At 55.3% G+C, this 20,027-nt stretch overlaps 1 protein-coding gene across 1 annotated transcript; it reads right to left on the reverse strand.

Annotated features, from left to right (window-relative positions):
- Window positions 1–16,586: 16,586 nt before the first annotated feature.
- NKX3-2 (NK3 homeobox 2) lies at window positions 16,587–17,954 on the reverse strand. Its single transcript, XM_050896586.1, has 2 exons — window positions 17,543–17,954; window positions 16,587–17,062 (listed from the first exon to the last, which is right to left on the reverse strand). The coding sequence occupies exons 1-2, from the start codon at window positions 17,952–17,954 to the stop codon at window positions 16,587–16,589; spliced, it is 888 nt and encodes a 295-aa protein (XP_050752543.1).
- Between the last annotated feature and the right edge of the window lie 2,073 nt (window positions 17,955–20,027).

Here is a 20,027-nt window from a genome sequence, read left to right on the forward strand (position 1 = left end):
GGATGCACGCTTTCCTGTGAAACTGTCATGGGAGTGGTAGGTTTGCACTGACTGCAGACACCTGAGCCTGATTTTCTTGAGTAAGCAACTATTCCAGTCCAAAATGAATTTGAAATGTCTGTGAAGTGCCATTTAATAGCCTCCTGCTTAGCTATGTACTGCTGTTAGAGACTATATAAGATACAGGGCAAGAGAGGATGAAGCCTAGCATTACCTCCACAAACCATCCAGTCATTCATCAGTTGTGCCATTTCAGTGCAACATGTCAGCAAATGAAGGCAAAGATGACTGAAGCACTAACTACCCCAGTGTACTTTGCCAGAAAATGATCCCCATTTGAATAACTAAATGTAACATGTCTTGATCAGCTTTGAAATGTCTGTTTTGCCTGACAGGCATTTGTGTCACTACCCAGTGTGGCAGAGGGCTCTGACTCGCATTCAGAGAGCAGACAGCTGCAGTACTTCATGATGTTATCATCCCCAACCCCTCCGTTATTTGCTACCACACCTCTGCCCGCAGTTATCACCACAGCAAGAGATTTGGCAGCAATGAACGTGCGCCCACAACTCACCCAGACCACAGCCTCATGCCTTCGCGTGAACTCATCTTCAGTCTTCATCAGTGACTTAAGCCATGACATGAGGAGTGAGGCCGGGCACAAATCCCTGCTGCCACTTCAGCTACTGTGACATCCAGCGAACTGGAGAGCTGATGTCCTGGCTGGGCGGCTGGGCATCACAGTCCGATTCAGCAGCTGGCCTGCCGTAGGTCTAATAAACTTACTCTCTTGGATATATTTGGTATTGTTTAACACAGTAAAGCTCACAGCTCAGTGGTAATGTGTCTCAGCTGGAATGACAAAGGGCTAAAATTTCAGATACTTTTCCTGTCCATCTTTCTTATTGCACATGACAAACTAAAATCAGAACTAACTGCCAATAATCTATAAGTGAATATGACCAGCAGAATTACATATCTGGGATAACTGATTTTCAAAACCCTACTTTGTATTGATTTTCTTGTGATGTGGTATCAAAAGTTATGACTCACCCAAAATGCTTTTGCTCAACGCTAGCCTATGTGCTCCCAAACTAATTTCCTCCCAGGAAATTTTACGTCTTTGAGGGCAGTTCATTTACCACTGCCAAAACTATAGGCGTTCTTGATGGAGCTGGAGTAGCTTTATGGCATGATTATCTCAGATCTATGTTTAGCCAAACTGTAGAGATGTATTAGCAACCCAATAAATATAGAAAATAGTAAGGAAGAGATAGGAGAAGCACACCAGGAAAAATTAAAAGCAACAACTGTGACAGAATTTGCATATCTAATTCTGTACTCAAATAGACCAAGATGAAACCTTGCAATTAAGGTTTTGAGAATGTGCAACTATTACTAATGAGAGATTAGGGTATTATTTTCAGTGTCTTGAGGTTTCCACCACATATCCTTTTAGCATCTAATAGTGGATCAGATCTTGTTGGTTTTACTTTACTTTACTCAGGCAAAATTCTTGCTGGATAATAACAGAGTAAAATTCGTGTTCAGTTTGGCAATATATTAAATGAACTAAGAGCTTGCACAGCTTATTGCATGGACCTGATGAATACTAGGAAAAATACACATCTAGAGTGCTATGAGAACCGAGATTCAGACTTACAATTAGATGTGCTGGCTGTTTAAACTTTCTCACCATGCAACACAATTTGAAATGTTTGGAGTGATTTTCTATGGTTATTTGTAATTAGAGTACACATTTTTAGAAGAAAATATGATATTCGAGTTGATAGTGTTCCTTTTAAATGGACAAATGTACACTCACACCCACAGCCACACACACTGATATACGTATCTGTGACTGCTGGAGCACATCAAGTGAAGTGGCTGGATTTTAGATCCCCACTGGCAAACACAAACCTGTTGGATGCTGTGCAATTCTGTCACTTCACTTTGGTGCTTCAGTGACAGCTGTAATCTTCTGAAAAAAAATTGGTCTTATAAATGTCTGAGCTGTTTGGCCAAGTTCCTGCAATCCTTTGCCTACACAAAACTGCCTTCTCCTCAAGCTCTGTTATCCATTAAAATGTTACCAGAGATCTCCACTGATCGCACTTTGTCATGCAAGAACTTTTCCAAAATATTCCCTGCTAGATTTCAGCTTTAAACTGATAGGTGTTAGTATGTTTTCATTTGTCCTGAGTCATTCAATGTCTGTCTGAAGTGCAAAACAAGGATCCTTGAGCCAGACTCTTGCCATGCACATGCAAAGAGATTTTTTGGAGATCAAAGGAGAAAATTTGGCTGGTCTGAAGAGTGGTATCACTGCTAACCCTGTTTTATTTTCTGCCTAGTGAGAATGAAGAGAAGAAAGCTTTATACAATATGCAATGTAAACACAACAGAGGGCATGAGCCTGTCAGCCTATCATTGACATGAGACATGCATACCTGGATCCTGACAAGGATATTTTGTGAGCAAAGGCAATAATGAGGTTTTGAAAAGCACACATTTAAGAATGGTGAATGCTTTAGAGCTGTGCTCATACAAGTTGTGATTTAAAAGGCTGGAGGCTTCAATCTGAGCCACTAAAATTCAAAATGACAGAAACTTACAAAATTTTATTGCTCTGCATTTAATAAAATCTACATTTACAAGCTGTCAGTTTGAAATGCTGAATAACTCATAGTTTATAACACTGAACACCAGTTTGGCTTGCGCTTGAAGTTCATTGCTTCCTACTTAACAATCTTTCTCAGATACTCAGAATAATCCTTCAATCCACGCACTTTTGTTATCTCTCTTAATTCAGCTTTGGCCCCCAAAATATATTGACTTTGCAGGAAGGTCAGGGAAAGACATGTATCTTGTTGCCATAAAAAAACCCAGGCATAATTAAAAGCTCCCTTTCTGCTTGTTTAATGTGCTAATATGAGAACATTAAGGCCAATGTACCATCTACTGCTTGGTTGCTCCAGCTGTCTGGATTTTTTTGTTAATTTACGGACTCAATTATGTAGACTCTTAAATCCACAGCATTGGTGGGTGGTAAGGTAGATGGTTAATGAAGAAACATAGAGTAGGAAACTCCTTTAATGCCTGTTTTATATGTATCTCGGGTAACATTTTTCGGAGAACAAGGATCAAAGATTGTAACTTTAAGAAACTCTCAAGACAGGAATAAATGTACATGGTTTTAAGGCACCCCTAAAAATTACGAGATTGCTAATATCCCCACGATTCTGTGGTCTGTTCTAAAACAAAAATATTAAGCCAAATGTTTGGCTCTGTATAATAAAAACAGATTATCTAATGGTTTCCAGTGGGAAATATGAGAAAGACCATTCATAAAGACTCTGTAATAGTTATGAATTATAAAGACTTCCTCATTTTCAGTATAAACTGAGACCCCAATAGAAACTGTTAGATATTTATTCACATGCCCTCAAAGGGACTGCACGTGGACATTTTTAATTAACATTATTTGCAACACCTTACTCAAGTTGTTCATTATTAATTTGACATGTTTTGAAGTACTGACCAGAAAGTTTTCATCACTTACTCTAATTACACCATTCTTATATGACTTTAATACTTTTAAAAGGATACAGTGATTTACAATCTATACTTATTTTAATTAAAAAAGAAAACCGTGTTTAAGTAATCTAGGTCATAACATACCAAAAAAAAAAAAATCAGGAAACATTAAATAAACTTCGGGTCATTATCTTTACCATGCCACTAGGCCTTCTCTGTAAGGAAAAAAATCAGATAAGTTAAAAGTAAAGACACAGTTTGACAGCCTTTCTGCATTTCCAGAGATGCCTCTGTTGTCCTCATTTTACCCTTCCCTTTCCAGCTCCCCAAAATGTTTTTATGTTTATTAGTGGGTATAAAACGGGTATATCGCCCTCAGTTCACCTCCCTCTGTCCTCACTGTCCAGATGTCTGTGCCAGTCAGTTCAAATGATTAAGCTAGGGTAAAACTTCCTTGTCTTGCCTCATTTGAATTATTTTCCTTAGCTTTTCTCTTTCATGCAGTTTTACCTGTTGAAGCCATTCACCAAAACTGCATGGTGAGTCTGCAGAGATTTGTGTGAGGTTACAGTGGTGGTAGAAAAGGCAGAAAATACACAGGAAACTATTGACATGAACTTCATATTTGTGTCTACGAAGGATAAATAAACTCTGCTAGTTTCTTCCTAGAGAATGGTAAACATGACTAGAAGAAAAGTGCCACTGGAGAGACCTGAGAGATCAGCAAAGCGTGAGTTGTACCATGATAGACACAGAAAAACCTGTTCATCCTTCGAGAAGATCCAACAGGCTCAATTATGCTTAAACTTTGCTCTTTAGCTAGAAGCTAAAATGTTGAAATTTAGCGTCTTAAATAAAACGGGCACTTGGCACCTCCCTTTGAGAGCATGTGTTAAACTGTCTGCAGACTCAGCTACGCCTTTTTCTTTGCAAATTACACCTTTTCATTGAAACTTAGTGACAGACACTCTGGTTTTGTAAATAATAGCTGAAACTCTAGAACACAAGACAGCAGTGTCAAACACCACGTACCAAGCCACCAGAGGACTACAGACTGGTTCAGCTGGGTCTCTTGGGAGGGGGGACAGAAGCAAGCAGCACTGAGGTCTTCGTGCTTTCCTTGGTACCCCAATGGAACTCTGGCTAGGAAGCTAAGAGACCTTTCTGTTCCAACAGTACCTAGAAAATACCCTGCAAAAGGAATAAATGGAACAGGTCTTGCTCCCACACAGATCTCTGAGATGTCCAGGTTTAAGATGGTGTGTTAAGACATAAAATAATATGTATCTTGCAAAGTTTTGAAGGAAAACGGACCTTCTGTTGCTGGAACATTGATTTTCTTTCCCTGGGGTCATCCTAGCAGAGAATGGAGATATAGGTTAATTCCCCCCCCCTCCCCCAATTCATATATCACCAGTCTCTGTAGCTGGCTGGAGTGACACATATAGTGAGAGCCTAATCTTTGTCAAAGACATACAGGAAAATTTATTGATTAGTTCTTAAATGCCATGGTTTTGTCTTGTTGCTTGTTTTAGGAAGCTCACTACAACCAATGAGGGTGAGCATGTGAAGGCCAGAGTGGAGAAGGTGCGAACGTGATCTAAAACGTGGCAAAAGCCCCAGACCAAACCTGGCAGAAATTGAGCTATCTGGAGTCCAGACACCTGGCAGAGTACCGGCGGGGAAATAAACTTTAAAGACCCTTTAATCACACCAGTATGTCCAAACCCAGTGAAGGTCATTAACAAGTATTGTTCTGCTGAGTTTGGGGGATTCTTACTGGGGTGTCCTTGATGACCTTCCTAGCACTACTGGGCACCTGAGCCCCAGTCCTGCTCCTGCTGAAGGCCGTGGGTCTATTCCTTTGCATGATGCAGTTCTGGACCTCCCAGGTGCCACCAAGCGAAACTTTCACTGCGTGTCATTACTTGAGCAAGGACACTCAAGTCGAGCACTTCTCCCGTTGACCTAAAACCGGGCAGATCCGTTGGGGGCGAGGGGAGGAAGGATGAGAAGGTGTTTGAGGATCCAGGTGAGGCAGACACGGGTGGGAGAGCTCAGTGGTACTCGCGGCCCTGCAGAAATAAGGGCTGGTGGGATAAAGCACCCGGGGAGGGAGGTGGCAAAGACACAGACTCCCGCATGCCAGGTGCGGGGAGCGAGGATACAGAGGAGGGACACAGCTCCCAAACTCCCCGTCCGCCCCCTCGCCCTCCCCTGCGGTGTGTTTGGGTCCGCCTGAGGACCGGGGCGTTTCAGACCAGCCTTCCCTTCCCAGGCGAGAAGCCCTCGCTCCTGGTAGTCAGTCGGTACTCGCTGACTCGCAGAGCCCTAATTTTTAACATGTAGTGGGCCGGTGGTTTTTTCCATCGTCTTTACCTCGAAATCGAGGGCTGAGAAAGTATTTTGTTTAGTTCTTGGTGAAACTGCAATAACACCTCAGTCATGCCGTGGAATTTTAACTAGAAATAAACCTCCTAATCAAAATACCTCGCCGGGAACCGAGAAACCTCAGACAGGCAATCCCTCTGGTCCTTATTTTAAAGCATATTGATGGAGAAATCCTTCCACTTTCTCCGTTAAAAAGACAATGAGAACCACATTCCCTCACCCCCAGCTGTCCAAAGCGGGGTTCGATGTGTTTGCTCTTCGCGGGGCCGTTTCGCTGCGGTCAGCGCGGGGGGTGCGGGCTTCACGCCGCCCGCAGAGGAGCGGGGCCGGGGCGGCGCGGCGGGCAGGCCAAATTCAGCACTTTCCCGCCGATGACAGTTCCCTCTCGCCGCCCCGAGCTGGGGTCCGGCGGCGACGGCTGGCCCGGCAGCTCCCCCGCCCGCATCCCCGCAGCATCCTCCCGGCCGCTTCGCCGCTGGAGGACACGGCGGTCCTCTCGCCCTGCCGCCGGCGGCAGCTTTTTGGCGGATGCCCAGCGAAGAAACAGCAGGGGGAAAAAAAAAAAATTCAGAGAGGGTATTAAACCGGACCTGTCGGGTTTGGGTGGGTTTTAAGCTTTTGCGATGAAGGGAAGCGATGTCCAAGGCAGCGGGGAAGGGCTGTGTGCGGGGAGACTTGAGTTCACGGGTGGGTTTTGTAGAGGCGCTCAGGGGGCACAACAAGGGGATGAGGGCACTGAGAAGCTCCGGGTAGTGCCCCGACATGCTCGCACGTCTGACCCTCACACCGGTGATCACCAGCCCTCGGAAAAATTTGCCTGTCTCACTGGAAACACGCGTGTCTCTGCGTGACTCTGTGCTTCTCTGTCGCTCTAAGTACGCCTTGGGCTGCGTCGGTGAGCATTGCACTGCGGGGGAGAGCAGCACAACGTCGGGATCTGACCTTGTTTGCTCTCTCTCTGCCCTTCCTTGCAGCTCTGACTGGGATATCCACAGTCAATTATTCCTGCCGAAGGAAATGTTTCATGTGGCCTTTTAAGGGTTAGTGCAGCAGAAATATTTAGGGCTTAAAAAGCAAGCGATGCCTGCCAATCTATAGGAACGCGGAGTTCCTCGCCTTGCAGCACTCGGCAGGGACGTTGTGCCGTGGACGTTGTGTCGTGGCAGTTGCGGCGGCGCTTCCGTCGTGCGGGGGTTAAAACCAAACGCCACGGCTTCATTCGTTCATTCATTCATAAACAACAAAAAAAGAATCACCTAGGGTATGTCCTCACCCGCTTGCTTTAGGCAAAACGTGTCCCGGCGCGGAGGGGCCGGGGGCACCGGGGCGCGTCTGCCCACGCAGCGGGTGGGTGCCCCGACGGCCGGGCCGGGCCGGGCCGGGCCGGGCGAGCGGGGCTGGGGCGGCGGCGGCGGCGGCAGCGGAGGCACGGAGCCGCCGGTCCTGCTTCCATCGGATGCATCGGATCCCGCAGAGAGACCTTCCATCGGGTGCATCGGATTTCCAGGGGAACCGTGGAGGTAAATGCCCCGGGAAAGCTAATGGATGTGATGGAAAGGCACTGCGCGCCCTTTTTACCGCTGAACCTCCCCGCCACCCTTTTCCGTCTCTCCCACTCAGGCCATGTGTCCCCACGTCGAGGAGGATCAGGGCTTTTCGCCCGCGCTGAGAGCACAAATAAACGCACGGGTTTCCCTGGCCGCGTTGGCGATAGGGGCAGCGGGAAGGGAACAGCCCGCAGGGACGCCTCCGGCTCCCGGACCAAGCCGCCTTCCCAGCCGGGGCTTCCTCCGGTGTGTAACCGCCCCGAGGCCGAGCCCAGCTCGGTTGCCCCAGGAGGGTGGCGAGGCGGTGAGCTGCGGGGCTGGCCGCTCCGCGTGGGGCTCACTTCTGTCCCCGCCGGCTCGCCGCACGCACGCCCACGGCCACGGAGCTGCCGTCCGGGGGCTTGCGATGGCAAACGGCCGAGCTCCAGCGGCCTGGGGAAGGGCCGGGGGTGCCGGGGGGGTGGGTGGCATCCCAGGTGCCGCTCTCAGAGGAGAGGGGCTTGCTGCAAATGTCATCAGGGCCTCGCCGCCGAGCCCGGCGCGTTTCAGCCACATATGGTGGGTGGATTTAGGTGTCAAAAGCCGGCGAATTAGAAATGGTAATTGTCCGTCATTATGGGTGAAACGCGATCTATCACAACAACTGGAACATGTCTGGGCGCTAGCAAAAATAATTTGAATGATTAGCGATCATTATGGATGTCAAGCCGCGTCCATTAAGTTGTATGAAGAAATTATCCTTGACGTGCGAAATCAAACTACAAATACACAGGCCTGGCATTGAGGAGACCCTCCCTGCTGGGCCGCGGGAGGCCGGGAGCCGTCCGGCGGGGCGCTGGCAGGGCTCGGGAGAGGCGCCGGGGCGACCGTGCTGCCGGAGCCGGGCGCTCCCGCCTCGCTGCCCGCGGTGGCCCGGGGCGAGGGCTCTGCCCCGAGCCCGCGTGGCCCTGCTCACGGTGGGGGGACAGGGGAGAGGCGCTCGGTCGGCCAGAGAAGGTTTTGCAGGGAGAGGGAGGCGAGGGGCACGGAGCCGGGCGGGATGCGGCGGCGATGGGCGGTTGTCCCGAGCAGCCAGCAGGCACCTCCCGGAGGAAGGAGGGCAGGAGAGAAACGATGGGGAGGGATTCTGCAAGATGTCCTCTGCAAGGGACACGTCTGCATCTCCCGTAGTTACACCAGTCCTTGGCAGGAGGGGACGTCCGGGGACCCGCTTCCCCCTCTCCTGCGGGGGGGCAGCGCGCCACGGCCCCGCCGCGGTCCCCAGCTCGCAGCCGGCGCCGCCAGCCCCCCGCTCACCCCTGCCGCGCCTGGCTGGCAAAAGGGCTGTGCCACCGCTCTGAAAACGAGACTCTTCCCAAGGCGAGATCGGTTTGCAAGTAATTTCCACGTTGCAGAGGTTGCATATATTTTTTCTAAGATAAAATGTCGTTTTTTCCTTTTAAAGTTCGCCCCTTACGGCGAGGGCTTGCGATAGATTTTTTTTTTTCTGCACCCTCTCCCTTGGTTTCTGATGCTTCTTCAGCGAAATCACTTGTTCGCAAAAACGAAGCGGACATTTCAGTATCTTTTGGAGGTATTTTTGGTAAAATTATGCCATTGTGATCCCCCGGGCCATAGCCTGACACGGACATCTAAGCACAACTTCCCAGGGTCCGCGAATCCACGGCGCAGACCGCACTTTTTAAAGCAACACGCAAAAGGTTTTTCCCTCAGAGCGAGGAAAATCGTCCGCTTCTTCCAAGCATTTTAATTTTTTTTAATCCGATAAATTAGTAAAATTTCAGACAAATTAAAGTAACCTTCAGAGTCACTTGACAAAATGACAGTCTGCACCCCTGCAGAGTGGTGTTTATAACCAGGGAATGAGCGCATATATTCTTTTCTTGTTGCGGTCGCTGGGAAAAAGTAATATGTCCGTAGAAGTTCCCCGTTTGCGATTATTTTTTATTCTTAACTGAATAAAGGGAGCCGCGAATCGTCTTTTTTTTCCTTTTTTTTTTTAATTAGCCAACTAAAAATTATTTGTTTGCTGTGTTCATTTAGAAGTACTGTGCCACCGTGCAGAACAGAGCGGCGACGCCGCCACCTCGGTAAATCCGCTCACGACATCCCCCCCCCGGAGGAAAACGGCCCCGCGGCTTCTCGGCGGTGCCTTTCGGGCTGCGCACCCCGCCACCCGCCCGCATCGCCCCCAGAGACCCCCGGCCGCCCCCCGTTACCGCACGCGGGTGCCGAAAAGCAAATCCCGGACCCGACCCGTCCCTTGTTTTCGCTGTCCCGAGCAGAAGAGCCCGGCACAAACCTCGCCATCAAGCCCAAGTGCTGCCGGCAGCCAGCAGAACTGCCTCCCCTCCCTCCCCTCCCAGCCTACCCAGCTTTATTCGTACAGTTTGTAAATCTGTATTATTCCCGCACAAGCCAAAAATAATATTAGTCCTCTCCACGCGCATTTCATCCCTAATTATCACTCGAGTCCTTTGCGACACAAAGAGTTTCCCCGGCCAGTTTAAGCGCAACGCAGCGCAGATCCATGGGCAAAGTGGTTTACCCCTACCCGGGAGAAAAGCAGGGGGGTCTCGCCGTCGGGTGGCTTTAACGGGGAGCAGATCACCAGTGCCGAGCAGGGTCCTCAAACCGCCAGAGCCGAAAGGCAGGGTCGGGCTCTGAAGCAGCGGGCAGGGGAGACGGTGGCTTTCAGAGCCATCACCGCTTGCAGGATTTGCTTTCCCCACAGAGCAATTTAGGAAACAAAGCAGTAACCCGCGCCCCCCCGAGCAGCCGGCTCCTGCCCCGTGGGCGCTCGCCCCGGCCCCGGCCCGGTGGCCAACACACCCCCCCTCTCCCCCCCCCCCGCCGCCCCTCTGCCCCGGCCCGCCGGCGCCCCTGCTCCCACGCTGATGTCGTCCAGCCCCGGGAAGCTGAAAATGAGACCCTTCTTTGCCTTTCCACCCGATTTATGGTTTTATGGCCATTCTTGCTCGGTGTGGAAGCGCTGTTTTGGTTGTCAATCGGCCGTACGTGAGAAGGCTGCGTGTAGCCTTTTTAGCTCCCATGCTTTTTTTTCCTTCTTTTTTTAAGAAAGAAAAAAACAATGTTTGAAATACCTGCGAGCACTATTACCTAGATATATATATTTTTATTAATAGCTGTGTCCCTGCTCTGGTGAGAAGGACATCAGTCACCAGTCCTGGTGGCAACTTTGGAGACAGCAGGTAGTCCCTGCAGGTCGCCTTCCGCCCGTGGCCAGCAGCAGGGCAGCCCCCCTTGCCTGCCGCTCCCAGAGCCGAGCTACTGCCGCGGGAGAGGAGAGGCTTCCTTGGCTTAGATGCGTTTCTGTTTCAGCGGAGGATCCGTTGCTGGCTGCCAGCAGTGTCTTTCGGGAGCCCAAGCGCCGGCCTCTTTACTACCGAGTCAGATTTTAGGCAAAAAGCCACGGGCGCACCTGAGAGCCCCAAAACGGCGTAACCCGCGGCTCTGCAGCCACCACTCCCCGCTATTATTTTTTCAAGGAGCGCCCCGACAATTGCACTCATCGCCAGCATCACTTGGGACCAGCCTCGTGGCTAACACCTCCCGCAGCTCCGGTACAGAGCTGGCGAAACCAGCCGGGGAAAAGAGGCGGGGATGGTTCTTCAGCCGCCCCAAGGGCTCCGGGCCGCGGAGTCAAAACCCTCATCCTCTGGCCAGGGCTTTCCTCTCGGCCCCGTGGGAGCCGGCTGGGAGCTGGGCAGGGCGGTGTCTGCAGTGGCGGGGGGAGGAGGGCAGCCCTCGCCCCGGGCCTGCCCCGGGCTGGTGCCGGCCTTCGCCGGGCACTGCGACATCCCTCTCCCCGGCGGGCCCGGGCGTGAACTCGCCCTCTTGCTCCGCTCCATCCCTCCGGAGAGAGAGAGGGTTTGCGTGCGGATTGCCGAAATTCTCTCCCTCTCTTAAAAAAAAAAAAAAAAAAAGGAAAAAAAAAGACAATAATACAAACGCAATCTATTTTTTAAAAAAAGGGCAAGTCCCACCTGCGGGTGAGAGTCCGCCCGCTCCCGTGGTCCCTCAGCAAGGCACCGGCCAGCCGTCGTGCGGAGCTGCCTCGGTGCGGGGGGAAACGCGGCTCCCCGGGGGCAGAGCGGTGCGCGGGGCCCCGCAGGCGGCAGCCCCAGCGGGGCCGGGGGGCTGCGGGCAGAGCCTCCTCGCCCACCGGCGTCTCTGCTCGCCCCCGGAGGAGGGAGTGCTGCCCCGGCCCTCAGCGGTGCGGGGTCCCGGCGCTGACCGCCGTGCGACTTGGCTGGGAGACGTTTCGTTTGCTCCCTGGTTCACCTTGCTCCCCGGTTAATCGCGTTGTTCCCCGCAGCAGCGAACAACGCCGAGGAAGAGTTCGTTTTTGGGAGGCTTTCGGACAGGCTAGGCGCGGTAGCATCCCCGAGGATGTGGCCGGGGCAGAAAGATCTGCCCTTTGTTTTTCTTATCACCTCGGGAAAAAAAACAGGCTGCTCGCTGGAGCCACCGCTGCCACCGCCTTAGGGCTCCCCCGGCCGCGGGGGTCCGGCTTTTCGGCCGCCTGGCTCAGCCCCGCTGCGGCAGAGCTCCCAGCGCTCCCGAGCGCCTACGGGCAGGAGCATCCCTGCCTTGGGCTCCGGGGCCCTCCAAGAGGAGCTGCTTGCTCCGGCGGTGTGGTGCCGCAGACCCGGGGGAGCCGCCGGGAGGGTAGCTGGGCTTCCCCGTGCCCCCGGCCCTCGGGGTGCGTCGCCTTCCCACTGACAGGAGAAACGGAGCGGAAAAGTGCTTGCCAAAGCCCCAGGCCTGCCGGGGAGAGGCCCTTAACCTCCGGGCCACCTTTGCCCCCTGCTCCCGGGAGCCCCTGGGAGGCCGGGCAGGTGCTGCGCTGTCGGGGGGACTGCAGTGCTCCGGCATCTTCTGCTGCTTCTCCTCCTCCCGGGGAAGCGTCGCTGATTTCTACCTGACGAGTGTGTATGTATGTGTGTGAGGGGGGGAAATCTACGTGGTTTCCTGTTTTATTACCCTGCGAGCGAGCGGGAGGTATCTAAATATAGGCAGCCTCCCAGTTGCAGAGTTGGTCTCTGCGCCTGTGCGAGTGTTTAATACACAAACACAAGCGCCTATGGACAGACATGCAAAGATATACACAATTTACACTACATTTCAACAATCGAATTTCTTGTAGCTGCGGTAGTTTCTCTCTCTCCCTCCCTCTTTCTGTTGCGACTGTTTTCTCTTCTTTAAGACTGGAGCTTGCCCATGGCCGGGTGGAAAATGATTCCCACGGCTCCTGTACGGATTCGGGGTTTGGGAGAGAGGCCGAAGTTGGGACATATCGTTAGGGAGATTATCTTCATGCTGCAGCCGTGGATGTGCTGATGAGCTGAATGTGTATTCGGGGAGGAAGGAGAGAGCGTGTTAGAGCCCAGGTTTTGCTGATAACTTCAACGCCGAAAATCCAGACTAATTCCTTTGGCCTTGGTACAGTTACACGCGGGTTACTAGGGACTTTGTCATTAAGAAAAGACAAAAAGACTCAGAGCGTTTGCTTTATATTTCAAATCATAAAATTATCAATAAAAACAGGAATAGAAACGCCTCCAAATTCCCGTAAAATTCCGTTAAATTATCGATTAAATTTTCCCAATGCAAAATATTGACGTTTCTCAAATATCGGATTTTGTCAACGTCAAACGAGAACAATCTCGATGCGTAAATATTCGATATTAAACACAATCCTAAAATTCCAAGTAACTTCACTCGGATCGTCTTTTTCGGCAATTTCTATCTCGAGTAATATGCATCTTAGTTTTACCGGATTCAAAGAAAAATAGTTTGACGTTTTATCCTGCGTATCTTATCCAGTGTTACAACCCCGGGAACCCCGGGGAAGCTCTCATGACCGACGCTTTCTTTTCATATCAGGCGGCTCCCTACAGCGCTACGTCCGTCAGCAAGCACGGAGCAAAATAATAAAACACGGTGACCTACGGGAAAAAGAAGGCTTCGAAATAATCCTCTCTCTCCAACAGAGAGCCCGATAGGAACCATAAGCAGCTTCGCCGAAAGCCACCCCAGCTGCCTTGCCTCCCCATCCCCACTGGGGCCAAAACCTCCGCTGGTGTAAGTTGTCCCATCGAAGCTGGGATGGGAGTCGGCGGCTCTATGTCTTGTACGGGGTTGCGAGCCTCACACGGGGACACGGGGCTGCAGGCAGAGAAACATCCCCAGGGGCAAGAAAGGGAGCAAACTGAGCTGTCTGCGGGGCAGCAGGGGCTCCTCTTCACCTTCCCACGTGCACGGGGGCCCTGCTCCTGCCATCCAAAACGTTCATTTTCCCAGGAGGGAAAGCGGTGGGAAAGGCGGAAGGAAATAGTTTAAAAAAAAAAAAAAAAGAAGAAACAAAAAAAAAAAAGAAAAAGCGTTTCAGGATCGGGCCTAATAAATGTCAGTCCTCCCGCATCCGCCAAGGTCTTCGCTATAGAGCACAGGACCGCTACAGCTGGAGCGCTCCTTTCGCCGGCAGGATTGCCGACCCGCCCGGCGGAACAAAACCAAAACGAAAGCATTCCCCCCGATGCCACGACGACCGACGGCTTTAGGCGCAGAGAGCTCGCCCCGAGCCCCCGCTGGGGCCGGGGCACCCCCGGGCAGCCGCCGCCGCCGCCGCCCCTCTCCCCACCGCCGAGGGCGGCCGGGGGTGCCGGCCCGGGTGCACCGCACCTGCGGGGCAAGCCAGCCAGCCCGCAGCGCTGATTGCCCGAGCCTGGGGAGAGCGAAATAACAGCCGGGGAGCGCCGGGGCGAGGGGGCCCGGCCGCCTCTTGGGGCGGCTCGCAAGGACCGCGGTCGGGGGGGCGATGGGGCAGCAGGGACTTCCTCCGAGCCGCTCCGTGCTCGGGAGCCGGAGGGAAGCCCGTGGGACCCAGCGGGGAAGGAAAGAAGCCGGCGGCGATGGGGAAATCGGCGGCGCCCAGGCAACGCGGCCGCCTGTGAGAGAGGCCCGGGCAGGGCTCCATCGGCGTGGAGAAACTCCCGCAGCCACCACCGGGTCCGGTCCCTCTGAGCGCCCGTTGCCCGGCCCCGGCCCCCCGGGTGGAGCTGCCCACCCCAGCGCAGGCTGCCCGCCCCGTCTGGCAGCGCTGGCCCCGGCGGGGACGGCCGGAGGTCGGCAGCCGGCGGCGGGGATGCACTGCCAGCACCGTGCCGAGGGCCCGGGCTCGCCGCGGAGGCTTGGAGGGGATTCAGTCCAAGGCGGGAGGCTGCCCCAAGCGGCTATCGCGGTTGTGTCGGGATAAAAACGGCCTCGGCCGTTTCGCCGAGGACTGCGAAGCCCCATCCTGCAGCCCCAGCCGGAGCCTCCGCCCGCCCGCGGCCCCCGGCCCCGGCCTCCCCGCCAGGCTCCGGCAGAGAGAAAACAGTCCGCCGACCCACGCATTTTCCCCGGGAGCTGCCAAGGTTTTAAACCGACACGGCCCGTGGAAGAGGGCGACTGCCGGGCCGCCCGTCCCAGCCCGCACAGCGAGACCGCCCTCGCCCGGGAAAACCGACCTGATGTCCCCGCGGCTCCTCCGACCGCACCGCATCCTCACCGTAACCCAGGCAGCCGTAAATTAAACCAGCGATCCCGGCTTTCCGGCAGAAGGGGCGATCGCTCCATCCTGGACACGCGTTATCAAATAACTCCTTCGGGCACCCGGCCCGAGCCCCTTCGCCCCCTCCACTTCCCACGGAGGGAACGGGCACCGGCGCTGCACGGTGCACACGGGCAGAGCGGGCCTGGGGACCGGAGGGCGAGATCTCCTCCAGGCCCCACGATTCCCCACCGCCGGAGCTGCCAGTTCCCACCAGAGCTACCGCCAGCCTCCGTGCGAGTGGAAAAAGGAGGGACATGGTCTGAACTACAGCCTGAAGTCTGCTGCGGGGAAAAAGTCGCTGGGGAAATCCGTGTCCGCTCTCAGAAACGACACAAGCAGCAGAGCTAAGTGTTAAACTAAAGTTTATAAATTAAAAAAAAAAAAAAAAAAAAAAAGTACAGCGGGTAGCTTACAAACATTCACAATTCATTTGAAGTAAATAATCTAGTTGAGTGCACAGTGCCATTAAAAGAGAAAGGGGGGGGGGAGAAGGAAAAAAAAAAGCAATGAGTTACCTTGAAAGAAAGAGACTGTAATTACATTGCTGAGCAGACGAGAAATCCCCGCCCCTGAAGGAGAGGTCTGCAGAAGAACTGCAGAAGGCACTGATGGTATTAAAATTTCCCGTTACATCGATTTCTTAAAAAGCCTGACTAGAAATATTCACATTGAATATAAAAATAATAACAACAACTTTAATACAACTGGAAAGTGCGAAAAATCCGTAAGTCCTCCCTCCTTGAACACAGAAAGATCTCAGGAAAAAAGGAAAAGAAGTCTGGAGTTTCGATATAAGTCTCACCCTTTTGTGACATATTTATCCTTTGCCAGGGATCATGGAGTACAGGAATAACATGGGCAACAAGAGCAGGGGGGATCTGAAAGAGGCTTCCTTACATTCAGCACCATACAAGGCACACTCAGTTTGCAACGAGTTGGAAGACCAAGGACTCAAACAGACGTCAAAAATAATCTTCCTTACAATCCACCGAGGGAGTCCTTGATCTCTTTTGAGCTGCATTTGGTTTTGCGGGTTGTGGGGTTTTTTTCCTCTCCTTTTTTTCTCTCTTTCTCTCTCCAACACAAGATCGAGTCTCTACCAATCCGAAGCGAAATCAAACAAACAAACAAAAAGTCTACACCAAATACACTGACAAACATGGATACCATGAACTAGTCGTGCCGAATCGCGAGAGTCCTCAGCTGGCGGGGTGGGGACGGGGTGAGGGTCGGGGCGGGGGTGGCCGAGAAGTCCTACGTTGGAAGAGGAGCGGGTGAGGAACCATCCAAATAATATTAATAATAAAAATAACAATAAAATAATAATAAATACTGTCCGAGGCACTGAGAGCTGCAGCTGGGGCTCTGGATTTGAGAAGCCGGATGGATGGATGGATGGGTGGGGGGGTGGTGGCAGAGGGGAGATGGGTTTCCTGGCTGCCAGTGTGTGTGGTGGGGGGTGGTGGTGGTGGTGTATGTATGTGTGCCCCTCACTGGGTGCCAGCGGCTGCGGCGCAGGTGGACAGAGCCCACCCGGGCAGGCAGTAGTAGGGGTAGTAGTAGGAGGGCTGGAGGGAGAGCAGCGAGGGCGGCCGCAGCACCTCGCCGGGGTGGTACTGTCTCTGGTCGTCGCGCACCAGCACCTTGACGGCCACCTTCTTGGCGGCGGGGGCGGCGGCCAGGAGGTCGGCGGCCATCTGCCGCCGCTTGGTCTTGTAGCGCCGGTTCTGGAACCAGATCTTCACCTGCGTCTCGGTGAGCTTCAGCGAGGCGGCCAGGTCGGCCCGCTCGGGCCCCGACAGGTACCGCTGGTGGTTGAAGCGCCGCTCCAGCTCGAAGACCTGCGCGTGGGAAAAGGCTGCGCGGGAGCGCTTCTTCCGCGGCTTCGGCGCCGCCGCCTCCTCCTCCCCCGGCAGCAGATTCCCGCACTTGCCCGCTCCGTCCTCCTCCTCCGGGGGGCTGCGATCTGCGGGCAGGGCGAGAGCACGGCGGTCAGGGCAGGCAGGCACCGGGATACCCACACCCCCCGCGCCCCGCACCCGCGCAGGCGGCCGGGCGCGATCCGTGCGGCCAGCCTGCAGCGACGGGGCGGGCGGAGAGCCCGACGGGCCGCTGCCCACCCCGCCGCCGCCGGGACAGCCGCCGCCGGCAGCCGGGGTTTCTCGCTCTCCGCTAAGCGCCGGGCGCCCTCCCGGGCTGCGGGCTCAGCCCGGAAAAGGGCTCTCCCCGCTCCGCCCTCCCGCGCCCCGCGGGACGCGTTTCGGGGGCTTTTTCCCCCGGCACAGCCCGGGCCCGTCGCACAACCCCGCGGGGCCGGCGGAAAGCCCCGATCGTCTCCCGTTCTCAGCACACACATCACCCCCGCCCCCCCAGTCCCCCCCCCGCCCGGGACTCTCCCGCCCTCCCCACGCGGGTGCGGAGGGGCCGCCGCCGGGGCCGCCCCTACCTGAGACGGCGGCCGACATCTCGCTGTCACTGAGGCCGGCGGCGTCCCGCTCCGCCGTCTCCGGGGGCTGCGCCTCCTCTGCCGCCGCCGCCGCCGGCCGCCCCCCGCCCGCGGCTTCGGCGGGGCGGGCGCTGCCACCGGCGCCCTCCTCCTCGGAGCGCCGCTCGCCCTCGGGGTCCTCGCTGAGCGCAGAGTCCGAGTCCCAGCCCACCGGCGTCCGCGGCGCTGGGGCGCGGGCGGCGGCGGCGGGCGAGGGGAGCGGCGGGCCCTCGGCGGCGCCGCACAGCCGCCATCCGCCGGCCGCCCCCGGGGGCGGCGGCCGCCCCGCCGCGTGGCGGGCGCGCTCCTCCTTCTTGTTGAGGATGGCCTGGATGGAGAAAGGCGTCAGGGCGTTGCCGCCGCGGACGGCCATGGCCCGGCGGCGGGCGGCCTCCGCGGGCGAGCAGCGGACCGCGCCGCGCCTTCAGCTGGGCGACCGCATCGCCGGCCGCGGCCGCGCCGGTGCCGGGCCCTTCTCTGCCGCCGGGAGGGCGGGCGCCAGCGGGGGCAGCCTCTCTGCGCCGCTGCCGGCCCGCCCGCCCATAGGGCCGGGGCCGCCGCGCCGCGCTCCGCCGGGCGCCGCCGCGGGTCCCTGGCGGCGCGGGCGCTGCCTCCGCCCCGCTCTGTCCCGCCCCGCGCCCGCCCTCTCCTTTTTCTCCGGGCGGCGCTGTCATCCCTCACCGCCGCCTGACAGCGCCGGCCCCGCGCCTTCCCATTGGGCGGCCCCCGCGCAGCCCGCCCGGCGATTGGCTCCCCGCCGCGGGGCGACGCGGCTCCGCGGGGCGCGCGGCGGGGCGCGCCGCGCCTTAACCCCTTGCGGCCCGCGGGGCTCGGGGCTCCCCGACCCCCCCCCCCGTCCCCCCCCGCCGGGCTCCCCGGGCGCCGCGCTGCCGGCCGGTGCCGCCCGTGGCGGAGGCGACCCTCGGAGGGAGGGTGCCTCTCCTTGGCGGAGAGCGGCGGCTTCCACCCGGAGAGTGAGGGATAATAGTTTCAGGGTGCTTCCCCTCTCGCCGCGCCTCGGCCGAGCCGGGCAACGAGGGCTGCAGCCCGGCGGCGGGGAAGGGTCCGGTCACGGCGGGAAACGTCGCGGGGGAACGGGAACGACGCCGCAGGCTGGCCAGCATTGGATGCGTGCTGCTGGGGGAAGAGCTTCGGGAAACGGCTTGTTTCAGGGTCTGTCGGAGACCGCGACGCCGCGCCGGGACCGGGGCTGTGTGCGCTGCGGGGGAAGCGCCCAAACCTCCGGCCGCTCGCCTTGTGGGTGTAAAGGCAAAGTAGCCTCGAACGGTTTTTGCAAATGGGCTTTTCACCGTTCCATTTGTTTAAAAACGTGGTCCGTTTTATATTAGGGACGGTCTTCGGTTCATGGGGTTTTTAAAGACCGTTTTAGGAGGGCAATTTCTCGCCGATTAAAGACCGCTTTCCTCGAAACGATCCTTTCCCTGAAAGAAAATGGCCCTAAACAAGAAGCTTTTGGAAACTATTGCACGCACGTGAATTGCAGAAATGCGACTCGTTGCCAAAACAACAATGTGCCCCCAAGCATCATGCTTTTCTTTATTTCAGACATTATTGGCACTCTCAGAGCTAACAGAAAAACCCCGGCGAGGGTATCAAGCAGGTACACGAGAAATTAAATGCCAGCGCTTCACGACCGTGGTTTTGTGGTGCTGGGGAGACGCGGCGACGTAACGAGCCAGAGCATATCAAAATGATACCCCCAAACTCGGCTTTGCTTCGTGAGCCGAATTCCCAGGGTGTTAACCTGCTTCTTCACAGGCGTGCGTCCACCTCCAACATTTCCTTACTTAATCCCGCAGAGATGAGCGTCTGTTTGCAGTAGACCGCGAAGCCACGGTAACTGATTATCAACGACTCTGGCACGAATTAAATGTTTTCAATCATCGTTCTTACCCGGAAAATAAATGAATAAAATAAATAATCCCGCTTTCATACGCAGCACGAAGCCGGAGAGCACCTTTGCGTGGCTGAACGAGAACAGGCTTTATCCTTCTGAACAAATTCAGCCCCTTTGAGTAACCTTGCTTGGACTCACTCGTTATCCCTTTTTCCCACCCAGGTATTTCCCGGGAAAGCCATCGCTTCTGCCACCCAAGACTCCGGTGCCACGATACGCTCAGGAAATATCCAAAGGGGATTTTTGTAACAGCTGGAGGGAAATAAGAGGCGTCTGGGGAAGCTGCGAGAAACCCACTTACGAGGAGATGTGTAGGAGGTGTAGGAAGGGTGCCCTGTGCGGGCATTTTAAGGGGTGCTAAACAGCCGAGAGTGTTTAGCTCTGGGGTATCAGAGGAGACGCGTGGACGGAGACGTGGGGAGAGAGGAAGGGCTCCGCGCTTCGAAGGGGAGAGGCTGGAGGTGCGGGTCGCGGGAGCCGTGGTTTGGGTCGACGGCCGGAGAGGGGCTCTGGGCACGGCGGAGCCGG

Source organism: Gymnogyps californianus, chromosome 4, assembly GCF_018139145.2.
Source record: "Gymnogyps californianus isolate 813 chromosome 4, ASM1813914v2, whole genome shotgun sequence".
Lineage (NCBI taxonomy): Eukaryota > Metazoa > Chordata > Aves > Accipitriformes > Cathartidae > Gymnogyps > Gymnogyps californianus.